Source organism: Hyperolius riggenbachi, chromosome 10 (genome assembly GCF_040937935.1).
Source record: "Hyperolius riggenbachi isolate aHypRig1 chromosome 10, aHypRig1.pri, whole genome shotgun sequence".
Classification (NCBI taxonomy): Eukaryota; Metazoa; Chordata; class Amphibia; order Anura; family Hyperoliidae; genus Hyperolius; species Hyperolius riggenbachi.
This window is the reverse complement of record NC_090655.1, coordinates 215,697,598-215,715,162: the sequence shown is the minus strand read 5'-3', so window position 1 is coordinate 215,715,162 and position 17,565 is coordinate 215,697,598. Positions and strand designations below refer to the sequence as shown.

Sequence of the window (17,565 nt, the reverse complement as noted above, 5' to 3'; positions counted from 1 at the left end):
CAGAATTAGATTTCTATTAACAGAAATGTGTTTATGGCACCCATCCTGGGCTGATCAATTACATAAAAAAAAAAAAAAACTGCCTTGAATTCCTTTTGCTAGCAAATATACATGGTCAGGGTGTTTATCCTGAGCTGGACTTTACCCTGAGCAGCGGTCATTGACCACAATGTCCCCTTACAAAGCGACTCCGGGGCCCTGCAAAGCTCCGCCTCTAACTCGAACTGCAGCCCTGCCCCCCACTAGTCCACAATAAGCCCCGCTTCCAACGGGTGTTAAGCTCCGCCTACAGTCATATGCTTGTGTGCACTGTGTGAACCTGGAGAGGTGAGTTAAAGGGAACCTTATTAAGTAAAAAAAAAAAAAAATCAAAACAGGTTTAACTTACCTGGGGATTCTACCAGCCCCCTGCAGCTGCCCTGTGCCCACGCTGTCACTAAGCTGCCCTCCAGTCCCCCTCAGCGATCTTCTTCCAGACTGACTGGCCACTACGCATGTGCGACTCCTCAATAACGCTCCCATCTCTGTGCAGTAGAGATTTTTTAGTGCTGCAAATCCGCAGAGTGCACCCGTCCATGGGAGCGCGATTAGGAGGCGAGTGGACCAGAGGCGCTCACTAGAACAAAAGTAGGGTGCTCTGGGGCGCCAGAGGATGGGTTTGTCCCGATGCGGGCACAGGGCAGCTGCAGGGGGCTGGTAGATGAGGGATCGTATGGCCACCTTTACTGCAAAAAGATTGTGAATCGATTTCAGCTTGAAACCGATCACAATCTGTGGAGCTGCCACTGCTACCACCCTAACCCCCTCCCCCCCCCCCCCGCATACATCACCTGCTCCGGCCGGCGCGAGTCCCCACTGGCTTCAGCGCTCCGGCCCCGCCCCGGCTACTGAACTTCCTGTCCAGGGGAAGTTTAAACTGTAGAGGGCGCTCTACTGTTTAAACTTCCTGCCGGGACAAGAAGCTCTGTGTAGCTCTGGAGCCCGAAGCGGAGAAGAAGACCAGGGGACTCGCGCCGGCTGAAGCAGGTAATGTATTACCGCTTTATTGCGTCGGTCGTCGGGAATTCGAACGCCGCTAACAACGCACTCCCGACACGCCGGCGATCAAGAAAAATCTTCCGCACGGATGGGTCGACGGGAACGATTTCCCTGTGATCGAAACGGCTGTATATCAGCGGGAAAATCGTTTGGTGTATGGGCCGCTTAAGCCTCTCATACGACATGGCAGTGATAAAAATTGGCCAATGATTGACCAATCAAAATTGGATGTGTGTCCCAAGCTTGAGTATGGATAGGCATTTGCACTTCACTGAGTACATAACTGCATGATGCATGTGCAGCAGTATATACAGCGCAGCACACGCTCCCTCACCTTTCCCTGGTGCACATAATGCCTCACCTCCATCCACTAGGGATGAGCGTAATGACCTAATTACGAATTTCCGAAATTTCGCGAAATTACTACAATTACGATTTTAGCAGTAATCGAAATTTCGTAATTTTCGCAAATTACGCAAATTTTCGTAATTACGATTACGAAATTTAGTATTTTAAAGTTTGCAAAGGTTTCTATCCCTCTAGATGCCTTCGTAATCGAAATTTCACTTCCGTAATGACGAATTTTGTGTCTCCAACCGAAATTTTACTGTTTCAGGTTTGTAAGGGTTTCTATCCCTCTAGATGCCTAAAATGAATAGCACAGCCTCCTCCTCCTCCCTCTCCCTCTCCCTCTCCCTCTCCCTCTCCCTCTCCCTCTCCCTCTCCCTCTCCCTCTCCCTCTCTCTCTCTCTCTCTCTCTCTCTCTCTCTCTCTCTCTCTCTCTCTCTCTCTCTCTCTCTCCAGAGATCTGTAGTACTTCAAAACCATTCATGACATGTCCAGGGATCAAACCCAGGCCAACCACATGGAAGACAGCTATGCTCACCACCATACCACCAAACACACACTAAATAGACTGCTAACCTAAATCTTACTTGTAGACAGTCATATGAGACACATGCTGGGTGCAGGGCTTTGTGATTGGACCATGCGATAGAGTGAGGTGCAAAAATGAAATCATGCCTAGCAGAGGATGGTTTCACAGTGCTAAATGCTAGGCTGGCTGTGGTGCAATTGGTTAGTGTGTCTGGCTGGTAACAGCAAGGTTACAGGTTCAATTCCATCCAGGCATGTCTTTTCCTTTTGCGTTCAACAGTTGTCCAAACAGAGCCAACAGAGCCCCAGATAGCCATGTAGAGTTAGGTCACAGCTAGCCTGGCTGTGGTGCAATTGGTTAGTGCGTCTGGCTAGTAACAGCAAGGTTACAGGTTCGATTCCATCCAGGCATGTCTTTTCCTTTTGCGTTCAACAGTTGTCCAAACAGAGTCAACAGAGCCCCAGATAGCCATGTAGAGTTAGGTCACTGCTAGCCTGGCTGTGGTGCAATTGGTTAGTGTGTCTGGCTGGTAACAGCAAGGTTACAGGTTCGATTCCATCCAGGCATGTCTTTTCCTTTTGCGTTCAACAGTTGTCCAAACAGAGCCAACAGAGCCCCAGATAGCCATGTAGAGTTAGGTCACAGCTAGCCTGGCTGTGGTGCAATTGGTTAGTGCGTCTGGCTGGTAACAGCAAGGTTACAGGTTCGATTCCATCCAGGCATGTCTTTTCCTTTTGCGTTCAACAGTTGTCCAAACAGAGCCAACAGAGCCCCAGATAGCCATGTAGAGTTAGGTCACAGCTAGCCTGGCTGTGGTGCAATTGGTTAGTGCGTCTGGCTGGTAACAGCAAGGTTACAGGTTCAATTCCATCCAGGCATGTCTTTTCCTTTTGCGTTCAACAGTTGTCCAAACAGAGCCAACAGAGCCCCAGATAGCCATGTAGAGTTAGGTCACAGCTAGCCTGGCTGTGGTGCAATTGGTTAGTGTGTCTGGCTGGTAACAGCAAGGTTTGATTCCATCCAGGCATGTCTTTTCCTTTTGCGTGCGTGCGCTGCGCCATTGAACCCCATGGGGTATTTTGCGTGCGTAAAACTTTACGCATGCAAAACTTTGTGCTCGGTGTTTGGACAACTGTTGAACTCAAAAGGAAAAGACATGCCTGGATGGAATCGAACCTGTAACCTTGCTGTTACCAGCCAGACACACTAACCAATTGCACCACAGCCAGGCTAGCTGTGACCTAACTCTACATGGCTATCTGGGGCTCTGTTTGGACAACTGTTGAACGCAAAAGGAAAAGACATGCCTGGATGGAATCGAACCTGTAACCTTGCTGTTACCAGCCAGACGCACTAACCAATTGCACCACAGCCAGCCTAGCATTTAGCATTGTGAAACCATCCTCTGCTAGGCATGATTTCATTTTTGCACCTCACTCTATCGCATGGTCCAATCACAAAGCCCTGCACCCAGCATGTGTCTCATATGACTGTCTACAAGTAAGATTTAGGTTAGCAGTCTATTTAGTGTGTGTTTGGTGGTATGGTGGTGAGCATAGCTGTCTTCCATGTGGTTGGCCTGGGTTTGATCCCTGGACATGTCATGAATGTGAGTATGGTTTTGAAATACTACAGATCTCTGGGGAGAGAGAGAGAGAGAGGAGGAGGAGGAGGAGGAGGAGGAGGAGGGCGGGCTGGCGGGCTGGCTGTGCTATTCATTTTAGGCATCTAGAGGGATACAAACCCTTACAAACGTGAAAAAGTAAAATTTCGGTTGGACACACGAAATTCGTAATTATGGGAGTGAAATTTCGATTACGAAATTGTAAATTACGATTTGAAAATTAATTACGAAATTACGAATTTGGGTCGTAATGTTAAATTTCGCATTCGTAATAAAAGCAGTTCGAAATTTCGAAAATTTCAGCTCATCTCTACCATCCACTAGCATGGCACAGCAATAGCAGAGGGGCGTGGTCACGTGTCACTGCAGGTGCCATCCTCAACGGTATACGTCAGGCCCATCTGCACTCGTGCCTCACAATAGCTGCCATGACGTCACCCCGGCACGCATTTTCTTCACAGACGGAGTGCGTCAGCATTAGAGACAGACGTGCGGCCTCTCTCTGTATCCCCTGGTCACGTGTCACTGCAGGTGTCATCCTCAGCGCTATACGTCAGGCCCACCTGCACTCGTGCCTCACAATAGCTGCTATGACGTCACCCCGGCACTCCTCCTCCTCGCAGACGGAGCGGCGACAGCATCGGAGACAGACGTGCGGCTTCTCTCTCTCTGTACGCCCGATAGCCAGGAGCTCTCAGCCCCGACATTCTCCGGCAGAAGCTCCAAGAAGGAACAAGCAGTTATATCCCGGAGCTCCCCCTAGCGGCTGATAGCAGGAATGACACAGTGAGGTAGGATGGAGACGACAGAATTAGATTTCTATTAACAGAAATGTGTTTATGGCACCCATCCTGGGCTGATCGATTACATAAAAAAAAAACTGCCTTGAATTCCTTTTGCTAGCAAATATACATGGTCAGGGTGTTTATCCTGAGCTGGACTTTACCCTGAGCAGCGGTCATTGACCACAATGTCCCCTTACAAAGCGACTCCGGGGCCCTGCAAAGCTCTGCCTCTAACTCGAACTGCAGCCCTGCCCCCCACTAGTCCACAATAAGCCCCGCTTCCAACGGGTGTTAAGCTCCGCCTACAGTCATATGCTTGTGTGCACTGTGAACCTGGAGAGGTGAGTTAAAGGGAACCTTATTAAGTAAAAAAAAAAAAAAAAAAATCAAAACAGGTTTAACTTACCTGGGGATTCTACCAGCCCCCTGCAGCTGCCCTGTGCCCACGCTGTCACTAAGCTGCCCTCCAGTCCCCCTCAGCGATCTTCTTCCAGACTGACTGGCCACTACGCATGTGCGACTCCTCAATAACGCTCCCATCTCTGTGCAGTAGAGATTTTTTAGTGCTGCAAATCCGCAGAGTGCACCCGTCCATGGGAGCGCGATTAGGAGGCGAGTGGACCAGAGGCGCTCACTAGAACAAAAGTAGGGTGCTCTGGGGCGCCAGAGGATGGGTTTGTCCCGATGCGGGCACAGGGCAGCTGCAGGGGGCTGGTAGATGAGGGATCGTATGGCCACCTTTACTGCAAAAAGATTGTGAATCGATTTCAGCTTGAAACCGATCACAATCTGTGGAGCTGCCACTGCTACCACCCTAACCCCCTCCCCCCCCCCGCATACATCACCTGCTCCGGCCGGCGCGAGTCCCCACTGGCTTCAGCGCTCCGGCCCCGCCCCGGCTACTGAACTTCCTGTCCAGGGGAAGTTTAAACTGTAGAGGGCGCTCTACTGTTTAAACTTCCTGCCGGGACAAGAAGCTCTGTGTAGCTCTGGAGCCCGAAGCGGAGAAGAAGACCAGGGGACTCGCGCCGGCTGAAGCAGGTAATGTATTACCGCTTTATTGCGTCGGTCGTCGGGAATTCGAACGCCGCTAACAACGCACTCCCGACACGCCGGCGATCAAGAAAAATCTTCCGCACGGATGGGTCGACGGGAACGATTTCCCTGTGATCGAAACGGCTGTATATCAGCGGGAAAATCGTTTGGTGTATGGGCCGCTTAAGCCTCTCATACGACATGGCAGTGATAAAAATTGGCCAATGATTGACCAATCAAAATTGGATGTGTGTCCCAAGCTTGAGTATGGATAGGCATTTGCACTTCACTGAGTACATAACTGCATGATGCATGTGCAGCAGTATATACAGCGCAGCACACGCTCCCTCACCTTTCCCTGGTGCACATAATGCCTCACCTCCATCCACTAGCATGGCACAGCAATAGCAGAGGGGCGTGGTCACGTGTCACTGCAGGTGCCATCCTCAACGGTATACGTCAGGCCCATCTGCACTCGTGCCTCACAATAGCTGCCATGACGTCACCCCGGCACGCATTTTCTTCACAGACGGAGTGCGTCAGCATTAGAGACAGACGTGCGGCCTCTCTCTGTATCCCCTGGTCACGTGTCACTGCAGGTGTCATCCTCAGCGCTATACGTCAGGCCCACCTGCACTCGTGCCTCACAATAGCTGCTATGACGTCACCCCGGCACTCCTCCTCCTCGCAGACGGAGCGGCGACAGCATCGGAGACAGACGTGCGGCTTCTCTCTCTCTGTACGCCCGATAGCCAGGAGCTCTCAGCCCCGACATTCTCCGGCAGAAGCTCCAAAAAGGAACAAGCAGTTATATCCCGGAGCTCCCCCTAGCGGCTGATAGCAGGAATGACACAGTGAGGTAGGATGGAGACGACAGAATTAGATTTCTATTAACAGAAATGTGTTTATGGCACCCATCCTGGGCTGATCGATTACATAAAAAAAAAACTGCCTTGAATTCCTTTTGCTAGCAAATATACATGGTCAGGGTGTTTATCCTGAGCTGGACTTTACCCTGAGCAGCGGTCATTGACCACAATGTCCCCTTACAAAGCGACTCCGGGGCCCTGCAAAGCTCCGCCTCTAACTCGAACTGCAGCCCTGCCCCCCACTAGTCCACAATAAGCCCCGCTTCCAACGGGTGTTAAGCTCCGCCTACAGTCATATGCTTGTGTGCACTGTGAACCTGGAGAGGTGAGTTAAAGGGAACCTTATAAAGTAAAAAAAAAAAAAAAAAATCAAAACAGGTTTAACTTACCTGGGGATTCTACCAGCCCCCTGCAGCTGCCCTGTGCCCACGCTGTCACTAAGCTGCCCTCCAGTCCCCCTCAGCGATCTTCTTCCAGACTGACTGGCCACTACGCATGTGCGACTCCTCAATAACGCTCCCATCTCTGTGCAGTAGAGATTTTTTAGTGCTGCAAATCCGCAGAGTGCACCCGTCCATGGGAGCGCGATTAGGAGGCGAGTGGACCAGAGGCGCTCACTAGAACAAAAGTAGGGTGCTCTGGGGCGCCAGAGGATGGGTTTGTCCCGATGCGGGCACAGGGCAGCTGCAGGGGGCTGGTAGATGTCCCAGGGAAGTTAACCTTTTTTTTTCTTCTTTCATACAGTTAAAGGGAACCTTAACTGTGGAATGGAAAAAAAGTTTTACTTACCTGGGGCTTTCCCAAGCCCCCTGCAGCCGTCCTGTGCCAGCGCAGCTCCTCAGGTGTCATCCGGTCCCCCGCTGCGGCTTAGTTTAATTTTCGTCCGACTGCCAGTCGGCTCCCGGCAACGCATCCTATTGTTCGCCTTCCCCGCTGTCAAGCGTGTCATGTGCAGGTGAAGTACGCTTGCATGAAGCGCTTGACAGCGGGGAAGGCGAACAATAGGACGCGTTGCCGGGAGCCGACTGGCAGTCGGCCGAAAGCGAAACTAAGCCGCAGCGGAGGACCGGATGACACTTGAGGAGCTGCGAGGGCACAGGACGGCTGCAGGGGGCTTGGGAAAGCCCCAGGTAAGTGAAACTTTTTTCCATTCCACAGTTAAGGTTCCCTTTAAAGAGAATCTGTATTGTTAAAATCGCACAAAAGTAAACATACCAGTGCGTTAGGGGACATCTCCTATTACCCTCTGTCACAATTTCGCCGCTCCTCGCCGCATTAAAAGTGGTTAAAAACTGTTTTAAAAAGTTTGTTTATAAACAAACAAAATGGCCACCAAAACAGGAAGTAGGTTGATGTACAGTATGTCCACACATAGAAAATACATCCATACACAAGCAGGCTGTATACACCCTTCCTTTTGAATCTCAAGAGATTATTTGTGTGTTTCTTTCCCCCTGCAGCTATCTTCCACTGAAGTGTCAGGCTGTTTCTTCCTGCAGAGTGCAGACAGCTCTGCCTGTATGTAATTTCTCAGTATGTGAAAGTCCAGCCAGGTCAGAGGAGGATTTATCCAGCTTGTAAAAGATAAGAGAGAAGAGAGAAGCTTCCCTAATCTAAATAATACACAGGCAGTGTGCAGAGAGGGGCCTGGAGGGGGGAGATGCATCACAGAACCACAACACTGAAGAACTTGGCAGCCTTCCAGACACAGGCTGACAAGTCTGACAAGAGAGAGATAAGTTGATTTATTACAGAGATGGTGATAGTAGAACGTGCTGCAGTAAGCCAGAACACATTAGAATAGCTTTTGGAACTTGTAGGATGATAAAAAACAGGATGCAATTTTTGTTACGGAGTCTCTTTAAGGGTAACCTAAAAGGGGACCTCCATGCAGAAAATACAAATCAATCAGCGCTGCTGTAATGAACAGTTTATATTTACCTCCGGAGTCTCGTCCCACAAAGCCGCCTCAAAGTCCCCACATCACTATGCTTCCGCCTCTTGGCCCCGCCTACCTCTCTCCTCCGAGATAAAACGCCAAGCTATTTACTGCAGTAAATAGCTTGGCGTTTTTTTCTCAGAGGAGAGAGAGGCCAAGTGGCAGAAGTGGAGTGGTGCAGGGACTTCAGGGCGGCTTCGTGGGACGAGACTCCAGAGGTAAATATAACTTTTCATTACAGCAGCGCTGACTGATTTTTATTTTCTGGATGGAGGTCCTCTTTAACCACTTCTGTACCACGCTATTTTGTGCTGATCTGTGCTGCGTGGGCTCTCCAGCCCACAGCACAGATCAGGTTGCAGCCAGGCCGATCAGACTTCCCCCCTTTTTTCCCCACTAGGGGGATGTCCTGCTGGGGGGGTCTGATCGCCGTTGGCTGCTTGCGGGGGGGGCTCTTCAAAGCCCCCCTCCGCAGCGCTTCCTGGCCTCCTTCCCTCCCTCTCCCTCCCCCTGTGAGCGGCGCAGGACGGATTTCCGTCCTGCGCCTGATGGGATAGGCTTTAGCCTATCAGATGCCGGCGATCCCCGGCCAATCAGAGGCCGGGGATCGCCAATCTCCTCTACGGCGCTGCTGCGCAGCCGCGCCGTATACATATAAACACCGGGGAAGATCTTCCCCGTGTGTTTACATTTACCCTGCGAGCCGCCAATCGGCTCGCAGGGTGTTCACGGAGACACCCTCCGTGAGCTGACATGGAACGGCCGCTCATGCGAGCGGCCGTTTCCATGGAATCCACTTCAGGATTCAGGGGCGTATATATGCGTACGCAGAATCCTGAAGTGGTTAAAGTACCCCTGACCTGGTCCACGAAACTTTTAATGTTTTGGTACTGATGCTGTGTGACATCGCAAGACAAGCCATCGCAACACAAGCCATCGCAACACAAGACATAGAGAGAAAAGAAATAGCAAGAAAAGACATTGCAAGACATGAGAAGACATCGCAAGACATGAGAAGACATCGCAAGACATGAGAAGACATCGCAAGACATGAGAAGACATCGCAAGACAAGACATCGCAAGACAAGACATCGCAAGACATGAGAAGACATCGCAAGACAAGATATCGCAAGACAAGACATCGAGAGACAAGGAATTGCAAGAAAAGACCTCGAGAGACAAGACATTGCAAGAAAAGACATCGCAAGACAAGACATCACAAGTCATCGCAAGACAAGTCATCGCAAGACAAGCCATCGCAAGACAAGACATCGAGAGACAAGACATCGCAAGAAAAGACATCGCAAGAAAAGACATCGCAAGACAAGACATCGCAAGAGAAGCCATCGCAAGACAAGACATCGAGAGACAAGACATCACAAGAAAAGACATCGCAAAAGAAGCCATCGCAAGACAAGACACCGAAAGACAAGAAATCGCAAGACAAGACATTGAGAAACAAGAAATAGCAAGAAAAGACATCGCAAGACATGAGAAGACATCGCAAGACAAGACATTACAAGAGAAGCCATCGCAAGACAAGTCATCGAGAGACAAGACATCGCAAGACAAGACATCGGGAGACAAGACATCACAAGACATGACATCGCAAGATATCGCAAGACAAGGCATGGCAAGACAAGAAATCACAAGACAAGACACCAAAAGACAAGACATCGAGAGACAAGACATCGAGAGACAAGACATCGAGAGACAAGACATAGAGACAAGACATCGCAAGACAAGACATCGAGAGACAAGACATCGAGAGACAAGACATTGCAAGCCATCACAAGACAAGTCATTGCAAGACAAGACATCGAGAGACAAGACATAGAGACAAGACATCGCAACACAAGACATCGAGAGACAAGACATCGAGAGACAAGACATCACAAGAAAAGACATCGAGAGACAAGACACAGAGAGACAAGACATCGCAAGACATAAGAAGACATAGCAAGACAAGATATCGCAGGACAAGACATCGCAAGAAAAGACATCGCAAGAAAAGACATCACAAGACAAGACATCGAGAGACAAGAAATTGCAAGAAAAGACATCGAGAGACAAGACATTGCAAGAAAAGACATCGTGAGACAAGACATCACAAGATATCGCGAGACAAGACATCACAAGATATCGCGAGACAAGACATCACAAGATATCGCAAGACAAAACATCGCAAGACAAGACACTGCAAGAAAAGACATCGCAAGACAAGACATCGAGAGACAAGATATCGCAAGAAAAGACATCGAGAGAAAAGACATCGCAAGAAATCGCAAGACAAGACATTGCAAGAAAAGAAATCGCAAGACAAGATATCGCAAGATATCGCAAACATCGAGAGACAAGACATCGCAGGATACCGAAAGACAAGCCATCGCAAGACAAGACATCAAAAGACAAGCCATCGCAAGACAAGACATCTTAAGACAAGACACCGCAAGGCAAGACATCGCAAGACAAGACATAGAGAGACAAGACATCGCAAGACAAGACATCGCAAGACAAGACATCGTAAGACATTGCAAGACACAACATCGCAAGACAAGACATCACAAGAAAAGACATCGCAAGACTATATCGCAGGACAAGACATCGCAAGAAAAGACATCCCAAGACAAGACATCGAGAGACAAGACATCGCAAGAAATTGCAAGAAAAGACATCGAGAGACAAGACATTGCAAGAAAAGACATCGCGAGACAAGACATCACAAGATATCGCAAGACAAGCCATCACAAGACAAAACATCGAGAGACAAGACATCACAAGAAAAGACATTGCAAGACAAGACATTACAAAATATCGCAAGAAAAGACATCGCAAGAAGGGACACTGCAAGAAAAGACATCGCAAGATTAGACTTTGCAAGATATCGCAAGACAAGACATCGAGAAACAAGACATCGCAAGAAATCGCAAGACAAGACATTGCAAGAAAAGACATCGCAAGACAAGACATCACAAGATATCACAAGACAAGACTTCACAAGACAAGACTTCACAAGATATCACAAGACATCGTAAGACAAGACATTGAGAGACAAGACATCACAAGACAAGACATAGCAAGACAAGACATCGAGAGACAAGACATAGCAAGACAAGACATCGAGAGACATGCCATTGCAAGACCAGCCATCTCAAGACAAGACATTGTAGGAAAAGACATTGCAAGACAAGACATCCCAAAATATCGTAAGACAAGACATCGCAAGACAACACATCGCAAGACAAGACATCGCAAGACAAGCCATCGCAAGACAAGCCATCGAGAGACAAGCCATCGAGAGACAAGACATCGCAATAAAAGACATCCCAAGATATGAGAATACATCGCAACACAAGACACCGCAAGGCAAGACATTGAGAGACAAGACATCGCAAGACAAGCCATGGAGAGACAACACATCGCAATAAAAGACATCCCAAGATATGAGAAGACATCACAAGACAAGACATCGCAACACAAGACGTCGAGAGACAAGACACCGCAAGACAAGACACCGCAAGACAAGACACCGCAAGACAAGACAACGCAAGACAAGACACCGCAAGACAAGACATCGAGAGACAAGACATCACAAGACAAGCCATTGCAAGACAAGACATTGAGAGACAAGATATCGAGATACAAGACATCGCAAGAAAAAACATTGCAAGACATGAGAAGACATCGAAAGACAAGACATCGCAAGGCAAGACATCGCATGACAAGACATCGTAAGACATCGCAAGACAAAACATCGCAAGACAAGACATCTCAAGGCAAGACATTGTAGGAAAAGACATCGCAAGACAAGACATCCCCAAATATCGTAAGACAAGACATCGCAAGACAAAACATTGCAAGAAAAGACATTGCAAGACAAGACATCACATCACAAGCTATAACAAGACAAGATATCGCAAGACGTCGAGAGACAAGATATCGCGAGACAAGACATCGCAAGACAAGACATCGCAAGACAAGACATCGAGAGACAAGACATCGAGAGACAAGACATCGCAAGACAAGACATCGAGAGACAAGCCATTGCAAGACCAGCCATCTCAAGGCAAGACATTGTAGGAAAAGACATCGCAAGACAAGACATCCCAAAATATCGTAAGACAAGACACCGCAAGACATGACATCGCAAGACAAGACATCGAGAGACAAGCCATCGCAAGACAAGCCATCGAGAGACAAGACATCGCAATAAAAGACATCCCAAGACATGAGAATACATCGCAACACAAGACACCGCAAGACAAGACATCGAGAGACAAGACATCGAGAGACAAGACATCGAGAGACAAGGCATCAAGAGACAAGCCATCGAGAGACAAGCCATCGAGAGACAACACATCGCAATAAAAGACATCTCAAGATATGAGAAGACATCACAAGACAAGACATCGCAACAACAAGACGTCGAGAGACAAGACACCGAAAGACAAGACACCGCAAGAAAAGACATCGAGAGACAAGACATTGAGAGACAAGACATCGAGAGACAAGACATCGCAAGACAAGACATCGAGAGACAAGACATCGAGAGATAAGACATCACAAGACAAGCCATCGCAAGACAAGACATCGAGAGACAAGACATCGAGAGACAAGACATCACAAGAAAAGACATTGCAAGACATGAGAAGACATCGAAAGACAAGACATCACAAGAAAAGACATCGCAAGACAAGACATCTCAAGATATCGCAAGACAAGACACTGCAAGAAAAGACATCGAGACACAAGACATCGAGAGACAAGAAATCGCAAGACAAGACTTTGAGAGACAAGACATCGCAAGACAAAACATCGCAAGCCAAGACATCGCAAGACAAGACATAGAGAGACAAGACATCGCAAGACAAGACATCGTAAGACATCGCAAGACAAAACATTGCAAGACAAGACATCTCAAGGCAAGACATTGTAGGAAAAGACATCGCAAGACAAGACATCCCAAAATATCGTAAGACAAGACATTGCAAGAAAAGACATCACATCACAAGATATCACAAGACAAGACTTCACAAGACAAGACTTCACAAGATATCGCAAGACATCGCGAGACAAGACATCGCAAGACAAGAAATCGCAAGACAAGACATCGAGAGACAAGACATCGCAAGACAAGACATCGAGAGACAAGCCATTGCAAGACCAGCCATCTCAAGGCAAGACATTGTAGGAAAAGACATCGCAAGACAAGACATCCCAAAATATCGTAAGACAAGACATCGCAAGACAACACATCGAGAGACAAGCCATCGCGAGACAAGCCATCGCGAGACAAGCCATCGAGAGACAAGCCGTCGAGAGACAAGCCTTCGAGAGATAAGCCATCGAGAGACAAGACATCGCAATAAAAGACATCCCAAGATATGAGAAGACATCACAAGACAAGACATCACAACACAAGACGTCGAGAGACAAGATATCGCAAGACAAGACACCGCAAGACAAGACAACGCAAGACAAGACAACGCAAGACAAGACATCGAGAGTCAAGACATTGAGGGACAAGACATCACAAGACAAGACATCACAAGACAAGACATCACAAGACAAGCCATTGCAAGACAAGACATTGAGAGTCAAGATATCGAGAGACAAGACATCGCAAGAAAAGACATTGCAAGACATGAGAAGACATCGAAAGACAAGACATCACAAGGCAAGACATCGCAAGACAAGACATTGCATGACAAGACATCATAAGACATCGCAAGACAAGACATCTCAAGGCAAGACATTGTAGGAAAAGACATCGCAAGACAAGACATCCCAAAATATCGTAAGACAAGACACCGCAAGACAAGACATCGCAAGACAAGACATCGAAAGACAAGCCATCGCAAGACAAGCCATCGAGAGACAAGACATTGCAATAAAAGACATCCCAAGACATGAGAATACATCGCAACACAAGACACCGCAAGACAAGACATCGAGAGACAAGACATCGAGAGACAAGGCATCAAGACACAAGCCATCAAGAGACAAGCCATCGAGAGACAACACATCGCAATAAAAGACATCTCAAGATATGAGCAGACATCACAAGTCAAGACATCGCAACACAAGACGTCGAGAGACAAGACCCCGAAAGACAAGACACCGCAAGAAAAGACATCGAGAGACAAGACACAAAAAGACAAGACATCGAGAGACAAGACATCGCAAGACAAGACATCGAGAGACAAGACATCGAGAGATAAGACATCACAAGAAAAGCCATCGCAAGACAAGACATCGAGAGACAAGACATCGAGAGACAAGACATCACAAGAAAAGACATTGCAAGACATGAGAACACATCGAAAGACAAGACATCACAAGAAAAGACATCGCAAGACAAGACATCACAAGATATCGCAAGACAAGACACTGCAAGAAAAGACATCGAGACACAAGACATCGAGAGACAAGAAATCGCAAGACAAGACTTCGAGAGACAAGACATCGCAAGACAAAACATCGCAAGACAAGACATAGAGAGACAAGACATCGCAAGACAAGACATCGTAAGACATCGCAAGACAAAACATCGCAAGACAAGACATCGCAAGACAAGACATCCCAAAATATCGTAGGACAAGACATTGCAAGAAAAGACATCACATCACAAGATATCACAAGACAAGACTTCACAAGACAAGACTTCACAAGATATCGCAAGACATCGCGGGACAAGACATCGCAAGACAAGACATCGAGAGACAAGCCATTGCAAGACCAGCCATCTCAAGGCAAGACATTGTAGGAAAAGACATCGCAAGACAAGACATCCCAAAATATCGTAAGACAAGACATCGCAAGGCAAGACATCGCAAGACAAGACATTGAGAGACAAGCCATCGCGAGACAAGCCATCGCAAGACGACAAGCCATCGAGAGACAAGCCGTCGAGAGACAAGCCTTCGAGAGACAAGCCATCGAGAGACAAGACATCGCAATAAAAGACATCCCAAGATATGAGAAGACATCACAAGACAAGACATCGCAACACAAGACGTCGAGAGACAAGATATCGCAAGACAAGACACCGCAAGACAAGACACCGCAAGACAAGACACCGCAAGACAAGACAACGCAAGACAAGACAACGCAAGACAAGACATCGAGAGTCAAGACATTGAGAGACAAGACATCACAAGACAAGCCATTGCAAGACAAGACATCGAGAGTCAAGATATCGAGAGACAAGACATCGCAAGAAAAGACATCGCAAGACATGAGAAGACATCGAAAGACAAGACATCACAAGGTAAGACATCGCAAGACAAGACATTGTATGACAAGACATCGTAAGACATCGCAAGACAAAACATCGCAAGACAAGACATCTCAAGGCAAGACATTGTAGGAAAAGACATTGCAAGACAAGACATCCCAAAATATCGTAAGACAAGACATCGCAAGACAAGACATTGCAAGAAAAGACATTGCAAGACAAGACATCACATCACAAGATATAACAAGACAAGACATTGCAAGACAAGACATCGAGAGAGAAGACATCGCAAGACAAGACATCGAGAGACAAGCCATTGCAAGACCAGCCATCTCAAGGCAAGACATTGTAGGAAAAGACATTGCAAGACAAGACATCCCAAAATATCGTAAGACAAGACACCGCAAGACAAGACATCGCAAGACAAGACATCGAGAGACAAGCCATCACGAGACAAGCCATCGCAAGACAAGCCATCGAGCGACAAGCCATCGAGAGACAAGCCATCGAGAGACAAGACATCGCAATAAAAGACATCCCAAGACATGAGAATACATCGCAACACAAGACATCGGGAGACAAGACATCGAGAGACAACACATCGCAATAAAAGACATCCCAAGATATGAGAAGACAAGACATCGCAACACAAGACATCGGGAGACAAGATATCGAGAGACAAGACACCGCAAGAAAAGACATCGCAAGACATGAGAAGACATCGAAAGACAAGACATCACAAGGTAAGACATCGCAAGACAAGACATTGTATGACAAGACATCGTAAGACATCGCAAGACAAAACATCGCAAGACAAGACATTTCAAGGCAAGACATTGTAGGAAAAGACATTGCAAGACAAGACATCCCAAAATATCGTAAGACAAGACATCGCAAGACAAGACATTGCAAGAAAAGACATTGCAAGACAAGACATCACATCACAAGATATAACAAGACAAGACATTGCAAGACAAGACATCGAGAGAGAAGACATCGCAAGACAAGACATCGAGAGACAAGCCATTGCAAGACCAGCCATCGCAAGACAAGCCATCGAGCGACAAGCCATCGAGCGACAAGCCATCGAGAGACAAGACATCGCAATAAAAGACATCCCAAGACATGAGAATACATCGCAACACAAGACATCGGGAGACAAGACATCGAGAGACAACACATCGCAATAAAAGACATCCCAAGATATGAGAAGACAAGACATCGCAACACAAGACGTCAAGAGACAAGATATCGCAAGACAAGACACCGCAAGACATGACAACGCAAGAAAAGACAACGCAAGACAAGACACCGCAAGACAAGACATCGAGAGACAAGACATCGCAAGACAAGACACCGCAAGACAAGACAACGCAAGACAAGACAACGCAAGACAAGACATCGAGAGTCAAGACATTGAGAGACAAGACATCACAAGACAAGCCATTGCAAGACAAGACATCGAGAGTCAAGATATCGAGAGACAAGACATCGCAAGAAAAGACATCGCAAGACATGAGAAGACATCGAAAGACAAGACATCACAAGGTAAGACATTGCAAGACAAGACATTGTATGACAAGACATCGTAAGACATCGCAAGACAAAACATCGCAAGACAAGACATCTCAAGGCAAGACATTGTAGGAAAAGACATTGCAAGACAAGACATCCCAAAATATCGTAAGACAAGACATCGCAAGACAAGACATTGCAAGAAAAGACATTGCAAGACAAGACATCACATCACAAGATATAACAAGACAAGACATTGCAAGACAAGACATCGAGAGAGAAGACATCGCAAGACAAGACATCGAGAGACAAGCCATCACGAGACAAGCCATCGCAAGACAAGCCATCGAGCGACAAGCCATCGAGAGACAAGCCATCGAGAGACAAGACATCGCAATAAAAGACATCCCAAGACATGAGAATACATCGCAACACAAGACATCAGGAGACAAGACATCGAGAGACAACACATCGCAATAAAAGACATCCCAAGATATGAGAAGACAAGACATCGCAACACAAGACGTCAAGAGACAAGATATCGCAAGACAAGACACCGCAAGACATGACAACGCAAGAAAAGACAACGCAAGACAAGACACCGCAAGACAAGACATCGAGAGACAAGACATCGAGAGACAAGACA

The 17,565-nt window shown here is 47.4% G+C and overlaps 1 protein-coding gene across 1 annotated transcript; it reads left to right on the top strand.

Moving 5' to 3' along the window:
• Positions 1 to 11,840: 11,840 nt before the first annotated feature.
• LOC137536806 (serum response factor-binding protein 1-like) lies at positions 11,841 to 16,594 on the top strand. The gene is made up of 3 exons (XM_068259005.1): positions 11,841 to 11,943; positions 12,419 to 12,684; positions 16,247 to 16,594. The coding sequence occupies exons 1-3, from the start codon at positions 11,841 to 11,843 to the stop codon at positions 16,592 to 16,594; spliced, it is 717 nt and encodes a 238-aa protein (XP_068115106.1).
• The last annotated feature ends 971 nt before the right edge of the window (positions 16,595 to 17,565 follow it).